The sequence below is a fragment of the Candoia aspera genome, chromosome 2 (assembly GCF_035149785.1).
Source record: "Candoia aspera isolate rCanAsp1 chromosome 2, rCanAsp1.hap2, whole genome shotgun sequence".
Taxonomy (NCBI): Eukaryota; Metazoa; Chordata; class Lepidosauria; order Squamata; family Boidae; genus Candoia; species Candoia aspera.
In genome coordinates this window covers 229,411,723-229,431,339 of record NC_086154.1, presented here as the reverse complement: position 1 = coordinate 229,431,339, position 19,617 = coordinate 229,411,723, and the positions used below count along the sequence as shown (strand labels likewise).

Below are 19,617 nucleotides of genomic sequence, written 5' to 3'. Positions count from 1 at the left end.
ATATTTTACATGAGAATTTATGACAAAATACACAATAGTTCCTATATAAGGAAGGAATTTGGGTCCCCACATATCACTTCTAATTAGGATTAGGATAAAAGAGGTAATCCCAGTCTGAATCGGAGGCCACTTTTTATTTACTGGCTATTTTTTCCCCTTTCCCCCCCTTTTATCTCCCCTTTTCTACTTTCTTTGTTGAGATACACACACACACAGACACAGACACAGACACACACATATACATACATACATATATACATACATACATACCAGTGATGGAGTTTTTAAATATTAAAAGAATTCCAAGCAGCTAACAGCAATCTTGCAGAGTAGAAGCATGAACCAAAAAAGAACTTGTACATTAAGCTTGATTACGTTAAGAAATAAATTCAGTCTTCACACAGTAGTTAGATGAAGAAAAATAGAGATACCTTACTTTTATTCAGTAGATCTGGACACAGGTAGGTTCATAGTAGAAAGCACTTAATCATCACTGGATGATGAAAAAGGGGACAGCTGTGCAGCTCTTCCTGCTTGCATGTCTGCCCACAAGCTAGACTGTTAATCCCCAAGCCCAAGAAGAAGGAGGAAGAGAAAGTCATGGAAACCCATGTTACATCCCACAAGCACAATACAGATGTGATTTGCTAGAGTGACCCCCTTATGCTTATGAGACAATGCTGAGTTGATCCCTGATAATTCCAACACTGCTCCTCAAGTTAGCATGTCTCAGAGTCCACAAGGTTCAACTTCTTCTGCAGTTCTTGGTAATTGCTCCTTGGCAACAGCTTCATGAGAATATCTGCAGTCATGTTCCTTGTGGGACAATAGTCTGACTATTCCTTGCTCTTGCATGTCCTTTGCTACATGACACTTAACATCAATGTGTTTAATTCTCCCATTAATATTTTCTGACTATGAGAGCCTAATGCAACTTCGGTTGCTTCATAGACCTGAATAGGGGTAGATTCCTCCATTCCCATGTCTTCAAACAGTAGCTTGAGCCATGAAACTTCTTTGCATGCTTCTGCTGCTGACACATACTCCACCTCTGTGGATGAATGTGCAACTGTAGCCTTCTTATAGCTTCCCCAGCTTACTGCTCCACCCCCATAGAAAAATAGATACCCACTAGTGGATTTACAGTCAGTAATGTCTTCTGCCCAATCTGCATCTGTAAACCCCACTAGTTTAGGATTGTCAGTGGCTGGTAGCTTTAGTTTTAGGTGTATAGTGCCCTTTAGGTACTTTCCCACCTGCTTAACACCAGTCCAGTCTCTCTGTGTGGGTGTGATAGTTTTTCTGCATAGAATGTTTACTGTAGCTGCTATGTCTGGCCTAGTGGTAGTGGCTAGATACAATAGCTTACCTATGACACTTTTATAGCCATTGTTCTCAGGTAAAAGTTTACTAGGTTCCTGTTGCTTGTGGAAACCTGTTTGCATTGGCATAGGATTGGCATTTTCCAATCCTAAACTCTCCAACAGCTCTAGGATCTTATGCTTCTGGCTTAGAAGAAAGCTTCCATCTTCTCTTTCAATCTGTATCCTCAAGTAGTAGCTGGCATTGCCCAGATGCTTGACTTCTACATCTTTGTTCAGGTTGGACACGATTTCGTCAAAGTCTCTTTTGTTATTGTGGCAAATTATCAAATCATCCACATAACAAAGAATGTACATCTCTCTGCCATTTCTGCATCTTGTGTAGAGACAGGGATCAGCTTTGCCTTGAACAAAACCTTGCTAAAGAATTAATTGGTTCAACTTCTTATTCCATGCTGTTACTGCTTGCTTCAAGCCATAAAACCCCTTCTGAAATTTTCAAAAGAGTTGCTGTGTCTTGGGATTGGTGAAGCCTGGAGGTTGTAGCATGTCCAGTTCTTCCTCTATCTCTCTATGTAGAAATGCAGACTTTACATCTAGATGTTCAACACTCATGTTCCTGGAAGCTGCTAGACTCAGGAGCATTCTGATTGTGGTATGTTTTACAACAGGAGCAAAACATTCATCGTAATCAATTCCATACTTTTGTGAATAGCCTTTTGTGACTAGTCTAGCTTTGTATCTTTGTACTTCTCCATTTTCAACTTGTTTGGCTTTGAAAACCCATTTACATTCTATGGCTTTCTTGCCTTTTGGTACTTTTGTCAAAGTCCATGTTTTGTTCTTGTGTAGTGCTTCTAGCTCTTCTTGTGCTGCCTTCTTCCACTTGCTCATCTGGTGGCATTTGCTGCACTTCATTCCACGATGCAGGTTCTTTGGGTAACAATGATCTTGTGAGGTAGGTGAGTCTCTCGGCTGGAAATCATTTGTTGGGTCATGATGAGTGTCTTGGAGCAGGTTCAGGAGTGGCACTTGGTGGTTCAACCCCTTCTGCATCTGTGCCCTCATTATCTGGTGGAGTTTCTGCCTGGGCCTCTATCTCCTGGGTCAGTGTGGTGGTTGTGTCTTCGAATGTTGGGCTAAACATCTCAAGCTGGTAACCGCCACTGTTGGTTTCTGCACAGTCATCATCAGCATGACTATGGTAACCTCTCTCTCGTTCATCAAAGTATACCACTCTGCATATGCTTAGTTTTCCTGTCTTTGGGTTCAGGATTCTGTATCCCTTGCTTCCTGGAGCAAACCAGATCATGATCCCTTCTTCAGCTCTGGGGTCTAGTTTGGATCTCTTCTTCTTTGGTATGTGTGCATAAGTCTTGGATCCAAATACTCTCAGATGCTTTATGCTTGGTTTGTGTTCATGCCATAGCTCAAAATATGTTACCTTGTTGGTTTTGGTTGGCAGTCTATTCTGTAAGCATGTAGCTGTCAAAACAGCATCTGCCCAGTATTTGTCAGGCAGATCTGCTTCTAAAAGCATATATCTTACCATGTCCATTAGTGAGCATTTTTTCCTTTCTGCAACTCCATTTTGTTCAGGTGTGTATGGAGTGGTTAGTCTGTGTTCTATACTTAGTTGTGTTAGTTATGTTTGCATGGTTTGTGAAATAAACTTATCTCCATGGTCGCTTTGGAGGGCTTGCGGGGTTCTGTTGAACTTGTTGGTCACCATGGCTACATATGCTCTCAGCATGTCCGCTGTCTGGGATTTCTCCTTCATGAGGTAGGTCACACAGTATCTGAAAAAAATTGTCTCTAAAGCACAAAACATATATATTTCTGCCCGCTGATGCTTGAAGAGGTCCACACAAATCAGTGTGGATAAGTTCGAGTGGCTTGGTTGCCCACCTTTCCCTTCATTTGGGTATGTCTGGTCTTGTTGCTTTTCCTTTGATGCATATCACACATTTTGACTGGCATTTATCATGGTTGTTTATTTCAAAGTCTCTTACCATGCCTTCAGTTTCATTAACACATTCTGAAGATTGCGTTAAAATCATGGTATGAAAAATGTCTGTGCCAGGTGGTAGCACTGTTGTCCTCCTTTTGCTGCTGACAGGTGAGGCTGACATCTGGTGGCAGTTGTTCACAGTGCACCTGGTAGACATCCTTTTTAAAGCCTGTAATATAAATATTTTCTTCACCGGTGACTTTACATTCTCCATTAGCATTAAAAATCATATCAAAGCCTTTGTTATTCAATGTTGAAACATTTATTAAATTAACTTCTAAGCCTGGCACATAGAAAACATCTTCTGCTATGAGATCTTTGTATTCACTTCCATTGATGCATCGCAATGGCACTCTTCCTTTTCCTTGAATCGAAGTTGAATTGCCATCTGCTAATGTTATGCTTCCTTCTGTGGTTTCATTTAGCTCACAAAAGTGACTTTTATTCCCACATAGATGCTTGTTGGCCCCTGAATCGATTACCCATTGTCTAGGACATTTATTGGTATCAGCTTTATAAACAATGTGAAAAGCCTTTTCACCTTTAAAATATTTTTCCTTGAATTTTTCCTTGAAAAAAATCCTTGTTTCTGCAGAACCTTGCAATATGTCCTTGCCTTTTACATGAATCAGGCACAATGGCTGTCTTTTCTTTCCTTTTGTTTTTTTGATGTGTCACTGATTGCTCTGGCTGATGTTTACCCTTCATTGCTAGGTAACCAATGTCTCTGCCAGCCTCTCTGTTGTTATACAAATTTTGTCTTCAAGTTTCTGATCTGATCATTCCAAAAATTTGAGATTTTTCCCTTCTATATTCAGACCAGCAACAAATGGAAAAAAATTATTTGGTAAAGTACTCAGCATGAATGACATCTTAAGTTTTTCATTCATGAGATTCTGGACTGTGCTCAGCTGATCAAAGATTGCCTGTAGCCTGATCAGATGGTCATTTACATTTCCATTGTCTTCCAAATTGCATGCATGCAGTTCTTGTAACAAAGAGGTCACTTTCTGATCATCAGCTTCTGAGTATAGGGTGCATAAATTCTTAATCATTTCCTCAGCAGTAGCAATATTTTTAATCTCTGCTAAACTGTGATCTGGGAGGATCTGACAATAAGAATTTTAGCTCTCTTGTCCTTTTTCTTCCATTGGTTTTTGGCTTCCTCCCCATCCTCTGGTTTAGGTTCAGGAAAATCTAGAGCATCTAAATAATCCTCAGTCTGAATAGCCATGCTGAGTAATTATCCTCAGTCAATCTTGGTATGAGGGGAACTCCCTCCCCTCTCTTCATTGTTCAGAGAGAAGAAAAAACAACTTTCTGAACTTTGCTTTTTAAATGTGCAAGCTGCTTTCATTTTGGCTGTCAGGCCAGATGTCATGAGCACTGATGGTGAGCAGGAGGGGGCCCCTATCCAGGGGGGAAAACACATGCGTAGTAGTGAGGAGTTGAGCACTCATTCAAAAAGACACAGAACAGACCCGCCTTGACTTTTGGGGTTTATCTGTATGGGTTTTCTCATGCTTCTTCAGTTTGTTAGGATTTTCTGTCTAACATAGCAGTAATAAAACACTAGAGACTTATTCCTTGTCTCAGTGTGGTTCCTGACTGATAGGACACCAAAGCCTTTTTCAAATATCAGTTCTTGGTCAGTATACCGGACTCTGCTGGGTTGCACTGGCCTGTACTGGTCTGTACTAGGCCCATAACCCTTGATGGAGTTATAAAATGTTAATACAAGAACTCCAAGCAGGTAACAGCAATCTTGCAGAGTAGAAGCATGAACCAAAAAACAAAACAAAACTTGCACATTAAGCTTGATTACATTCAGAAATAAATTTAGTCTTCACAGTACAGTAGTTAGATGAAAAAAAAATAGATAGCTTACTTTTATTCAGTAGATCTGGATACAGGTAGATTCATAGTAGAAAGCACTTAATCATCACTTAATCACTGTGCAGTTCTTCCTGCTTGCATGTCTCCCCATGAGGTAATGGAGACTGTTAATCCCCAAGCCCAAGAAGGAGGAGGAAGTCAGGTGACCCACATGACATACCACAAGCACAATAGAGATGCAATATGCTAGAGAGACCCCCCTTATGCTTATGAGACAATGCTGAGTTGACCCCTGATAATTCCAACAACCAGCACGTACCATTATGAAATTATCTCCAGATTTGTTAATATAATACTGTGCTAGTTTCCATGTTTCTGTTTTCCATCTAACAAATGCTCAGCATATTTTGCCTATAGAAATAGATGGTTCTGGTTAAAACTAATTTTTATATTTTCATAAATAGGAGATCAAACACAGTTTGTTTCTTTATCATAAAAACCCTCAAGAATTGATTGAACCAGAAACAATTGTAGCACCTTCCATAGAGATTGCAATTAAATGTGGCCCCATAGTTTAAACACTGGCTAATCTCCCCACATCACAGACTTTTTGTATCTTTGTGTATTATATAGCCTAATGAATTCAAATCTGTATACAGTATCTTGTGATCCTATAATGCTAGCTAAAGAAATCCTACACTAAGGATTGCAGCATTCTAAATGCAAAACTCTCTGACATAATCAGTGCTCTACTAGTTACAGGCCAGCACAGAGATGAATATGAAAATAAATGTTTGTATCTACATCTGTCTACATTTGCTTCCTTTTTCTCCTTCAATTTTTAATATTTTTGTATCACACATACTGGAAGAAACTGAGTTTATATTTCCTTACTAGTCCAAATATTTGCTACTTTTCAGAAGCTGATGGAGAACTAGAATAGACTTGGAAGATACCCATTTTTTCAGGTGAGAGTTTCAGACATTAAAAAATGACATCAGCAGAAGGCAGTCCAGTTGTAGGCCCTTTCCCTTGATTGAAACCTTGTCTCTGATCTCCCTGAGAAGAAACTAAAAAAAAAATTATATGGTCCATAGGATGCTACCTACATATGTTATATAATAAAATAATTTTATCACTTTGATTTCTAAACATTTTGCTTGTAGAAGATGTCTGGAATTATCTACTATTAACAGGAAGCATGAGGGCCAGTTTCATGCAGTGGTTAAGGGCACCAGGCTAGAAACTGGGAGACTGTGAGTTCTAGATCTGTCAGGCATGAAGCCAGCTGGGTGACTTTGGGCCAGTCACTTTCTTTCAACCTAGGAAAAGACAATAGCAAACCACTTCCAAAAACATTGCCAAGAAAATTGCATGGACTTGCCCACGTAATCACCAGCAGTCAAGACTGACTGAAGGGCCAACAGAAACAACCAGGAAGCATACTGAACCTATTTGTGCTATATGTGATGTTCACCAGAGTAAACTATAAATATAAATCCAACACAAAAGTGGTATTTTGAAGGAAGGAAAAACCAGTTATTGTAGAGAAATTATCAGATATTTATGGAAATATACTATATGTTAGCCAGCCAGGGAAGGAGCTTTCTAACAGTTTTCATTTGGCAATATTAATTAGATCTGAATAATCATGCCACATAGTACCATTATACTATCTCCCTGATTGTAGCAGCAGGAGTTATAGAAATATTCTGTTACGATTTTTTTAAAAGTTTATTTTATAGGCATGAAAGTTAAATGTTTTTTGGTGGGAAGGTGTTCTATGACTTAGTCAGGAGATACTACTGATAGTAACTGAAGATATAGCGACAACAACAGTATTGCCACTAAAAATCGCTTTACCTTTTTTAAAAAATACTAACGTATATTGTACATATGTTACTCTAAAAACCCCAAACAATAACTCACACTTTAATGCTATTTTTTCTATTGTAGGTAATATAAAGATTGGGTATTTAGTCCAAGTACATTACTTGGACTTTATAAATAATTGATTGCTTTATATAGTGCTTTGGCATCACTTTTGCATTACTATCCTTTTGCATAGAAATAACAATTGCTTCTTTAACTTTCTAAAGTATGTATGTATATGTAGTCTTTTGACTAGTATGCTGTACTGATAACATAAATGTCCAACACTAGAACTATTTTCATCTCACTATATTAAATGATTTAAACTATTGGTGGTTGTTATTGGTAAATCCCTAAGTATCTGTATAGAGAGCCAGTTTGGTGCAGTGGTTAAGGCATCAGGCTAGTAACATGCTCCCAGTCCTACCTACTGTTGAAGGATTGGAGACCATGAGTTCTAGTCCCACCTTAGGCACAAAGCCAGCTGGGTGATCTTGGGCCAGTCACTTTCTCTCAGTGCTAGGAAGAAGGCAATGGCAAACCACTTCTGAAAAAAATCTTGCCAAGAAAATTGTGAGGACTTTTCCAGGCAGTCTCTGAGAATTGGACACGATTGAATGGATTACAAAAAAAAGTTATGTCCATATCAGAAGTCATTATTGTGGATGCTAAAATGATCAGTGTAACTGTTCACAATATCCTGTAATAATATTAACCATTCCTGGCAATATGTCTTGCAGTGTATCGCACATACCATTGTTGTTATTGATGGTTTTTTTTTTAACAAATAAGTTATCCCAGGCCTGTATGAGACTTTTATATACACAAGCACTCACACAACAAAGCCCTAATTTGTTTTTTCATCACTGATTATGAAAATCTTTCTCAAAATAAACATTGAAAGCTAAGTTGGAAATTCTATCCATACTTAGAGTGATGTCATCAGGCACTATAGAAGGTATCTGTTCCTTTTATATTTTTCACACCACAGGCCATTTTGTAGAGTTCAAACTCAATGCACAAAAACAGATGCTTGCTACATCTGCATGCAGCAATAGCTAGGTCTAATAAAACAACCCCAATGAAGGAAGTAGTAACATATTAAGTTGGATTTATATATTAGTTTAATTTTCAAATAAATTAAAGGTAAATTAGTAAAAATGCAGATCCAAATTTAAGATAAGCAGGTGCGTACTTGGAAATTTGACAGAAAAAGCCATAGACATCGATATTTTGTGGTGAAATAATTAATGCTAAAATGGCCTACCACTATTAAGTAAAGAGCACAGTACTTAAAAGTTCCTGAATTCAAAGAGTTAGCTGAATCCACACTTTGTTCATATAATTTTACTAAGATTTACATTAGAAAAGAAAGGATGTGATGATTCAAGAGGAGAACAGAGGGTGCACAATTAAGGACAACCTGTGATTAATTAAACCATTACCTGTAGTAAATGTCTGGCCTAGACTAGCATCATCTTGAGCAGTAGGCAGGATTGGTAGGATCATCTTCTCAATCTTAAATTGCTAATTTCACTTTCAGTGTCATTAATACTCCTCAAAAGAATTTGCAAAACCTGATCATTATATTTATTAACTGTGGGTACTCCTATGCACAAGTAAGTAGCAAAAAATAAAGTTTTTCCCTAGATAAGAACATAATTTTATTACTTTAACTTGGGAGTAAGCTACATTAAATTGATTGGGAATAGGAGGTAAAGGTATAAAGGTATAAAGTTGGCAATATCCAGGTATTCCCCCAAATTCGAAGCATTTTAGCTGCAGCTATTTTTGAACATTTTTCAGAATCCTGGTAATCTCTTATAGCAAACAAACAAACAAACAAAGGAAAACAAGTTTCGTGGCATGTAAAGTAACATTTTATTTATTTATTTATTTATCTGATTTATCCCCGCCCATCTCCTCGCGTCAGAGGCCTCTGGGCAGTTATAGTGCAAACCTTCATGGGCTTGGCTTATTTATCAGTTAATTGTTTTTGAAGGAATCCTAGCATAGTGGGCACCTCTTAAGAATTACCTTCCTGATCATACCTTGTATTTTGCAACATATGCAAGATTCCTACTGGATGGATGGATAGATGAACAGATAAAGCAGAAAAAGTCTAAGGCAAGCTTTTTCACAGCCCCCACTATCATGCTGAGAGGATTGAGTGATCCTCAGAGAAACTTCTTTGTAATCGAGGTTAGCCCCCAAATTGGGCAAATATGCATATGGGAAACAAATATATAACGAAAACGTACTGAAACTCAAACTCCAGCCATAAAGCCAGACTACCTAGGTCAACCTCCATCAATGAAGGCAAATCATTTACAGTGCATCTAAAGTGATGTCTCCGCTTTGGGGATACACACTAATGGAGGTTCACCTCTCTAATTCACAGTGTGAATTTCAAATCAGTTTGCTCCTTCAATAAACATTTCTCCCAAGGAATCACACGGAGGAGGCGTCCCCATCTGCCGGCCTTCCGACCTCCCATAAAGCGCCCGAGCCATGCCCGCAAGCTTCCGGCTTCAGGGAGCAGCGGCAGCCGCCGCCGCCCCGCTAGCAGCTGAGGTGGGGAATGTTTCCGAGCGGCCTCAGCACGGAGCTCTTACAATAGCGTAACGCCAGCGGGCGGTGGCTGCTGCGGCTGCCTCTCCAAGCGCCTTTGCCCGGCTTAGTTGGAGCGGCGCGCGCTTCTTCCGCCATCTCAGCGGCTCAGGTGTCCTCCCTCCCCCTCCCTCTCCCGCCTAGCGCGCGGGGAGGATCAAAGTGAAGCAAGGCAGGCTCAGTAGGGGAGCGCAGCACGTGAGCGAAGGGCGACTCTTCCCGCTCTCCCCCGCGGCGAAAGACCGCCCAGGGAGGCTTCTGACATTCAGCCGCCAGGTTGCCTTCCTCGCCGGCCACCTCGGTTTTCCTTCTTTATCTTTCTTCCCCCTACGTCTCCGGAGTGTTCCTCATTTTGGCTGGACAGTGTGAAGAGGGGGAAAACAATTTTCATATGGAGATCTCAAGACGGAACTTGAGATCTCTCTATTAAATCCATCCTCTGAACAAAGACGTTTCTCCGTGCTGGCTATTCTCCAAGAAAACTCACAGAACCAAATTGCTGTTACTAAGATGAGGGGCTCCTTTGGGAAAACAAGGGGAGGGAGAAAGGGAGCGGGAAAAAAATCTTGCCTCAGCCAGGAGAGCTTTTCTGGGAAGCTGAGCAATGACAGGGCATTCGCCTCCTCCTCCGCTCTTTCGAGCGCCGGTGATGATTGGGGGTGCGTGTGTGGCGCCTCTCCCTTAACTCCCCCACCCCTCTAGATACACGCAGTTGTTTCAAAGCTGGCCAAACTTACGAACGCCAATCTCGGAAGCAATCCAGGTACTTTGCTTTTTTTTCCCCGTCCAGTGACCGCCTGTCCCCTTGCCAGCCACCCCTCCGCGCGCGCGCACCCAAACAGACAAAGCCCTTTTCTTTGGCGATTCCTCCGTCTCAGGAAGCCGCGGCTCCCAACTTTTTAAAGCGCTTTGGGGAGGAGGCATCCTTGCAAAGGCACAGAATATAGGCGTGTAAAAGATGTCTGTCCTCCTTCCGCATCGGAGCTAAAAATCAATATATTCAAATGATTGAATCTGTGCAGGTCTGGTGTATTTATCTGTTCCTCCACCCATCCATCTGCTTATCCGTTGCAGACACAAAATTAATACTTGTATCTGTCTAATCTTCCTTAGTGAATCTGATAAATTCAGAGGGCTGCGAAGTTTTCTCCCTCCTCCATCTCTGCACTTTACAGCCTAAGGATGTCCTATTTACAGACAGGAGATGGATCAGCAAAAGCGTTAATTATTGAAGCTTACAACTGTATCCGTAACTGTTTTGTATACCGCCACATCTTTCGCACCTAGTTGCTGTCCGCCTGATTTATTTTTTAAAGAGGGCAACTAGAGAAAGAGTGGAAGGTTGGTGACACAACCACACACATACATACATAGAATTTCTGCCTCATTATCAACATTGTCAGCCTGCTTATCTGGATTATACCGAACCATTCCCTGTATTCATTTAGCCCCCATTGCTAAATGGAACATGTCTGCGGATGGATGACACATAATCTGATTAAAGCAAATAAATACACACAAGAAAACACCCACGTTCAGGCAGCTCCGAATTATTCAGCATTCAGTAGCAAAGCACATCCCTACACCCGCCTCCCTTCTCCCCACAAGATTCCCCGCATTAATTTACTTTCCTGTCGTCTTTGGGAATACTTTTTTTTGGGGGAAATTCACTTGACTGCTGCTTTTCCCTTGACCCTTAGAGTGCTCACCGTCTCCCTTGCCCACGATCTAGCACGCTAGTCCCTATGATCCGCACCACCACGGCCACCAGCGACCCCCACGTCCTCCTCACCTTTGGCGAATGAAGGGGCTTCGAGACTCAAACACAACAGGAACCAGGCGGCTACCCAGCGGCTCATGATCCTTTGATTCCCCCAAGGGACGATCCCAAGTAGATGGAAAAAGAGGCGTGAGTTTAGCAAAGGAGGGTGGAAAGGTGGAAGAGTCCTTCTATCTAGCCGCTTGGATCAGGAAAGAGAAAACTCTCCTTCCCCCCCTCCCTCCCTCTCTCTATCACTCTTTTTTTTTTTTCCTGATCGGTTCTGCGTCTTGCCTAACGTTAAAGAGGAGATCCTGGGAGACCCAAGCGCAGTTCACATTTTGAAGCGCCACAAGCCTACTCGTCGCTCGCAGAGACGAGCGCCCGCTCGGCGGGATGTGCTGGTAGGTGTGTGCGGGTGAGAGAGAGGGAGAGCCCCGCTCTTTTCCCTTCTGTCTGTCGAGACAGCCTCTTGGCTGGCTGCTCCTGCCGCCGCCGCCGCCGCCGCAGGGAAGAGAACAATGAAGAGAAAGCTAGGGAGGGCTGGAAGAAAAGGCTGTGCTGGCTGGAAAGCGTGCTGTATACAAACAGAGGCGGCGTGCCTTGGTCGGAGATGAGAGCCCCTCTCTCCTCCGTTCTGATTTCTTCTTCCCCTCCGCTTCTCCTTTCAGTCAGGCTGCTGCTTCTGGTGAGAGAAGCCAAGGACTATGGACACACCCAGCCTTCTGATTGGCTCATCTTTTTCTCTGCGGGGTGGGCGGAGGGAAGGAATTGGAGGTCTTGAAGTTGTCTAAGCCCCCTTGCTGTGTGTCTGTGGCCCAATCCACACAATCTTGCATCCCAGCTGGCATCCCATACCAGCCTCTGATGGAATAGAAGGTGCCTGATTTTGGCTGCAAGTTGGGCACTTCATGAGTGCATCCCAGGGTGCTCAGCATCCCTGTCTGGATTGCCATACCTCACACCATGCTAGGGGACAGGATTGGCTGCTGCCTCCCCACCCATCACAAGTTTCAGTGGCTGCAGGCATGCCAACCATTTTTTAAAACTTTTCCTCCCTTCGGTTTGTGCCACACAACATTGGTGGGCCAGTCTTCGCCACTGACCTCCAAACTGTAACAAGCACAAACTCAGTTACCACTTAGCAATACTGGCTGCTTGCAGCTGGCAGATACTGTCCATGTGTGCAGATCTCCCTCTGAAGAATCCCAGACAATTTCCAACATAGTTTCTAGATGAGACCGTAACATGCAGTGCTCTTCCGCATGCTTTAGGAGTCACTCTGCCTGGATAGCACAGTGTTGCTCTTAACTCCAAAGATCCTTAAGAATCAGGATTCCACATGGCTTCAGAGACTAGAGCCTGCTGGTGACCCAGTGAGATAGGGGTTATGCTGCAGTTCATTCCTGAGTTGGGCCACATTGAAACTATGCTGGCCAGTATCTGCATTCCCTCCTTCTCAGGGTATTGTTGCCTGGGGCCTGGGGAAGGAGGGTTATGACCTCACTAGTCTATACATCTTTACAAAATCCAAGTAGGTGAAGGATAATTTCTACAGGGTCCTTTGGGAACATGGAGGCAGCCCTACCTTGGCCATCAGCCTCCATGGTTCCAAGAAAAGAGAAGGCTGTGAGGGAGTACCAGGCCATGGATATTCACATCTGCATCTGACATTAATCTACAGCCCCATTGTGTGCTGTTAAATGCATGCTACAGGCTATGTGAGCCCTCATATACAATGATACGGGCAAATCCCATGCAAACTCCCCAGGAGTGGGTTCTGTGTGAGTAGATAATTACTGTGTTATGCTGTTCCACACAATTATTCAATAACGTATGTCCAAGATGCATCTCAGCCCAAGGCATTTATCTGTATCACCTCCACAGCATCAAGACAGGTAAATGAAGATAGGGAGGGCTTTGAAATATCTGATTCTGACCCTGTGGCTGGCTGACCACAGAACATGGTCTCATCATGGGCCACACCTTTAAGGATCCTGCTGTGGTAAGCATGTAATCCAGGCCTGTGACTATACATCTGGAAAGCAACAAGTTAGGCAAAGGTGGGTTAGGTATTAGTTAAGCAGAAATGCTAATTTGCTCAAAATTTTCTGCTAGGTCAAGGTGACCTATGCAGGGACTAGTCCAGGAGTTGCCAAGAGTCAAAAACTGATTTGAAGGCAGACACACACACACACACACACACACACTAAACTGTGGATGCTGATATTTACAATATTGATTTTTGTCTGTTTTGTTAAACAGACGTTAAAGCAGAGATGCGGTGACTGTAGACATCTGCTTTGATGTCTGTCAGGCTACTTGTTTTGCTTTTTCATAATGTAAGAAAAAAAGTTTGCATGCTGCAAAGTAAATTACATGACTATAGCAAAACCTTTATCACCCATACGACATACAGCTGCCCCACAGACTTTCTTTAAAAAGGTGGGTGGCTGTAGGCTAGTGCTTTCTTTGAAAGACTGTGCTTCTATATACACACACAGACAGTGAGTGACAAGCTGGGGAGGCAGGAAGCATCTTGAAGGCTAGGAGGGGTGATTGGGAAGCAACATCACCCTTAGGAAATCATATTTGCTGACTTACTTATCATAACAGACATTTTTTTGAATAGCCAAGTTTCTCCTCCTCCTCCTCCTCCTCCTCCATGCTCTGATACTGCATAAACTTCTCAACTATCTCCATAAAACCAAACAGGATGCTTATCTCTGATTTAAACATTAAAATTGGAAACATCAATTAGAAAGCACATGAGTGATTTGCTTTCCATGTCTAGACCACCTGATTTTTCTTTTCCTTTTCTTAACTGCTTGATGGAGCAGCATAATGTACAGGTGGGGGAATTGTGAAAGTGAGAAAAGCCTATAAATGATACCTCTCATGAATATTGTGCAATGTCATTCATCATAGGATGAGGAGATCTATCATAAAACATTATTATTTAATAAAGTTGTGGTCAAAGTTTGTACAGCACTTTCTAATCTTTCTTTATGCTAGCAGCTCCATATGAACCTTGGGACATGCTCACAAATCATCAGCTGCTAAGTAAGAGTTGACTATTGCCAAAATAAGGAAATGACTATAAATTATATATTATCATCAGATAAGGAAAGTTCTGGTCCTCTCAACCAGTGTTCCAATTAGACCTTCTTTTTTTTTTTATCACTACCTGACCCTAGCAAAATAGTTTATATAAGCTTGGGGGGTCAGGGGTTATGTCTGTATGTGAAAGGATTTAAACTGTGGTTGCTCAGAATCAGCTCAGAAAATTTTACCTACATAAAGAGTTCTTTGGTATCTGGTATGCAGCTGTCTTCAATATTCTGTTCTGAACAAGTCTGTTGCCTTTTGTCTTGATCATGGAACTGAGTCTGCAGTAGTGATCTTGGCCACACAGTTAAGGGAATTAAAAATGCCTGGAAGCCATCATATTGGGGAAGGGCAGTCTAATAACTATCATGACTTGTTATGGACAGATTATCAGATGTTTTAAGTGATATTCTCACTTTGCACAAGCAAACTCATGGACATGGTCACAAACACTTATGCAGAGGCATGAATACAGAGGAGTTTTCTGTTCATTATAGAATCAGAAAGCCATATTGTGGTTCTGAGGTAAAGATTGAAGACTAGGTCTTTCCCATATTTGTATAAAACTAGAAGTATACCAGTTAACATCAAGAACTTTATACCAATGTTCTACAGGTCTTTATTGATAAAGTACTTTACAATCTATTGCAGAAAACATTTTTATAGAGGTCATATTATCCAACTTATACTAAAAAGAAGTTTTTACAAATTTTTTTAAAAAAGAGTCAAAGGGGCTGTTGGTCTGTTGTGGGGAGGGTAGGGAAGTAGTAATGGAGAGGAGACAGAAGGCAAAACTGCTTAGATCTTATTAGCATCTGACTTCTTTGCAAGAAAGAGAGAACTGTTCACAACATGATAAAGAGATGGATACACTGTTCAGAACTGATAAAAGTAAAGCAAGAATTCTCTATCCATATCCATTATGCTGCTCCTCTTTGTGGTTAGCAATATTGTGTAGAGTGCAGAAAAGGTTAATACATGGTAAGAGGCATCCTTATTCCTATGGGCTGGAACACTGGTCACAATGAGGCACCTTAAGACTTGCTAAATCTTTATTTTCTCTATTTTAGGACAACAGCAAATGACCACTGCAGGCAAGAAAGACAGTACCTTGTGAGAAGGATCTGGATTCCTAGTAGGCCACAGATTAAGCATGATCCATTAGGGTGCTGAAGCTGCTAAAAGAGCCAATGAAAGCAGCCTTCCAGTACTCTCATAGGGGAAAAGGTTTCCTTCCTTCCTTCCTTCCTTCCTTCCTTCCTTCCTTCCTTCCTTCCTTCCTTCCTTCCTTCCTTCCTTCCTTCCTTCCTTCCTTCTTTCCTTCCTTTCTTTCTTTCTTTCTTTCTTTCTTTCTTTCTTTCTTTCTTTCTTTCTTTCTTTCTTTCTTTCTTTCTTTCATATATATATGTATATATGTATATATGTATATATGTATATATTCATATTCTCCATAGCTCCTGAAAGTGAGACAAGAACCAGTGAGTGAAAGCTATTTAGAGAGAGATCTAAACTTGAGATAAGGAGGAATTTATAGACTGTGAGAGCTATTAAACAATGGAATCCTGCCTCTTGGGGTCATGGGAACTCCTTCATTGGAGGTTTTCAAGCAAAGGTTGGACAGTCATTTTTCTGGGATCATATGAGGATCCCAACCCTGGGCAGGGCATTGGATTAGATTTCCAAGGGCCCTTTTATTCCTATGATTCTATGGCTTGATAGCCAGCTGCAGAAAAGTTTCTCTTACATTAAGAGCTCACCCGCTTTTGGTCTGCAGTAGCATCTGGATCAATCTGCCCTGTGTCATGTATTGTTGGCTATGTTGGTGGCATGGCTTCCTATTTGACATTGGTGGGTCTGGTGAGTCTGCAGTGACTTGAGGGAGTATGTATAGAACAACACATGATGAAATGGCCCTGACTACATTCTTCTCCATGGATAGCTTGATGTTGAGGCAGCACTACTCAGCCTTTAGACATCCACCACATTCTTCCAATGATTGAAAATATGTTTGTAGATTGTCTACCTTGGTTCAAGGCATCTGCCCAGAGACAAACTTATCAGCATCTGTAGTGCTTACAGTGTGGAATTTCTAAAAATGAAGGCATCATGATGCAATCTGTCATAGCCACAGTCCACATCAATAAACCACTCAATATGAACAACTGTGCCTTGCAGGAGCATGAAGTACCAACTCTTTCTATTGATGTACTGCTCCCACTTCTAGGAGAGCACTTTGATCAGAATGTGGCATCTGTCAACTGTACAAAGGATTACTTGTGAGGCAGGCACCTGCAATGGATGTAATTCCAATGCTGGCCACTGTTATAAATAAAACACATATTACAGCCCAGACACACCAAAATACTCAAGGCCAATATGACTGCCAGTATGAACTCACGGGCATGCATGTAGCTGATTGGGGTGGCAATCTTTTCACAATGGGAAATATGCAAGGTTGATGGGCCATGTTAATATCTGTGTCTGGAAAAATGGAAAATGGCTCTTTCACTTCCCAGTGGTCTTCAATGTAAACCACAATTTTCAATGAGTTCTCAATATCCAAACAAATGCTGCCTACTGCTTTCCTCCCAGGCTATGTTGTTAAGCCATTTCTGTATTTAAGGCACTGGCTGACAACCATCAATCTGTTATTGCTAGTTATTCCTTGACTGAAATAGCTTATAGTTTTCCTGATAGTGGTATCCTGCTGCTGAAGGTGGGGCCAGATGCAATCTGCAATGTAAAAAGGATAACATAGGCCATGCAGAAGTTGATGATCCAACACTCATCTTGCTACACCACCAGTCCTAGTTTCAGCAGGGTCTTTATGGGGTACATATACCAAATCTCCCTCCAAGATACAGGTTCTTGCAAGCAGCAAGCAACAGCCTGCTCCTAAGTTGTGTCTTTAGAGCCGTAGCCTACAGTTGTCAGGGGTGCCGTTTATGGCCATGGAAATAACAAGCTATGATTGCCACTACCACACTCTCCCAGTCTTTTTTCTCCACCATAACAGCTGTGATTACAGAGAAGGCATTGAATCTGGTGTTCAGCACCACTGTATAGAACACCGGAGAGAAAAGTGTTGTGCAGCATTCAGTCCTGCAGTTCCATTACAGATCTTTCTGAAGAAGAAAGTTCAAGCTGACTGGCCAGACAATGTTGCTGGCAGAAAGTAAGTTCTGCACCTCTCTGGTCCTTCCACTGAAAGGCTTGATAGTCATTTTCCAGGAGAAGAATCTTAATTTCTGAGGTTATAGGCATGTACAAAATCTAATATGGAAAATGACAAACTATTTATCAAGTCATTTCTTCAACTATCTCTGTATATCCACTTGCCAAATGCAGCATGCCAGCAGCAGTCCTTAATCTACTTATTTGTATGTTCCCTGGTTCTACTAAGATGTGCATGCTAGTGATGAAAATTTAGTAGTACCCCACTGCTGTTATACTTGTGAACTTTGGAGGCAGAATTTATATAAGCAGGGAAAGCTTCATTCTTTTTTTAAAACATGTAGTTTCTAAATATTCCCCAAGACATGAGACATTTACCTCTGTCCTGAATCCCCCAGTTTGCTTACTCTCCACCATAACAATTCAGTGAGTTGCTGGAGACCAGTAAGAACCACAAGTTACAGTAACAAAAGTCTTGAGCTGGGAGGCTGTTTGGTCTGGTGCCTGGTGAGAAGGGTGGTTTTGGTTTTATTTCTGTTTTTATTGATTATTGTAAGCTTCTTAGGATCATTATATGAGATGGCCAACAATATAAACCAAATAAATAAATAAATAAATAAATAAATAAATAAATAAATAAATAAATAAATAAATAAATAAATAAATAAATAAATAAATAAATAAATAAATAAATAAATAATAAACATGCTCCATTTTTTACACGTAGCCATTTGGCACTTTAAATCCAGAACTCTGCTCCCTGATTTCACAGAAATGTGTAACATTCAAGTTATTATTAATAGTGGATGTACTGCAATCTGCACTTGAATTATCAGCAACCTTGATTTTCAGTTGGTGTCATCAAAACTGAGTACTGTTTCTTTGCCAGAATGGCAGCATTCCCACAACAAAAGATACTGCTGAAGCACTGCTAACTTCCCTTTCATAAAAATCCTGGGCTACTTGTCTGTTCCATTAGCTCAATTTGGCATATGCAGAAAACACAGGGGCTAAAGTAATCCACCATTCCCCGTGAGGCATATGTGGTGACCTCTCCTCAACCTGATTTAACTGTAGTTATATCTGCACTGTGTCCCTGTGCACAAGATGATGCATAGTACCTGCTCCTCATTGCTCTCATCAAGTTGTCTTGCTCCCGTCCCTGGCACAGGTCACTAGGAGAGGCACTGGCATGCCTAAAGAAAGTCCTGGCTTGGAGGGAAAATCACATGATGCATGTCGTATGTTGTCTCCCCTTCCAGCATGGATCTGCAGAGAATTTTCTTGCAGGGGAACAAGGGGAGCAATCCAGTTTGCTCTTTCCTACCACATCATGATTCTCACAACCTAAAGGGAACTGGACACATTTGGATTTTGTTGAGGAGGTTGGGGAGAGGTGAGAGAACAGGAAAGTAAAGATGTTGGTGGAATGGAGTTTGGGAAAAGGATATGGCTAGTACACTGGAATCCTGATCAAAAACATGCACATTACATTATATTGTTGCAAGTTCCATTTGTAAATATATTATTACTCATATGTTTATGATATATCTTAACTGTGTAGGGCAAAATAAAAACCATAATCTAGTGATTTGATTGTTCCTGAATAAGCTATACAACAGTTTGAAAGATATAACAAATACCATACAGAATTTCCCAAAATCCAGCTTTATACAGTTTCAATACCCTTTCAATACTAACTTGATGGTTTAGGTTCCAAAAATATATTTTAACCAAAAGATTGTCCTCTTGAACTCTTCTTTGTATGTGTAGTAAATGTATCATTTATTTATTTATTTATTTATTTATTTATTTATTTGTTTATTTATATTTCAAATTTCTGTCACTGCCCATCTCCCCCAAAGGGGGGCTCTGGGATGGGACATAGAACAGTTATACAAATCTTAGATTTGGTCATACATTGA

The 19,617-nt window shown here is 41.1% G+C and overlaps 1 protein-coding gene across 1 annotated transcript in view; it reads right to left on the bottom strand.

The window, feature by feature from the left end:
* The window catches only part of EDIL3 (EGF like repeats and discoidin domains 3), a 263,167-nt gene extending 251,556 nt beyond the window's left edge, over nucleotides 1–11,611 (bottom strand). The window contains exon 1 of the mRNA XM_063295452.1: nucleotides 11,444–11,611. Within this exon, the coding sequence (XP_063151522.1) occupies nucleotides 11,444–11,510 (67 nt within the window). The 5' untranslated portion in view covers nucleotides 11,511–11,611. The remainder of the gene's footprint in view (nucleotides 1–11,443) is intronic.
* Nucleotides 11,612–19,617: the final 8,006 nt, after the last annotated feature.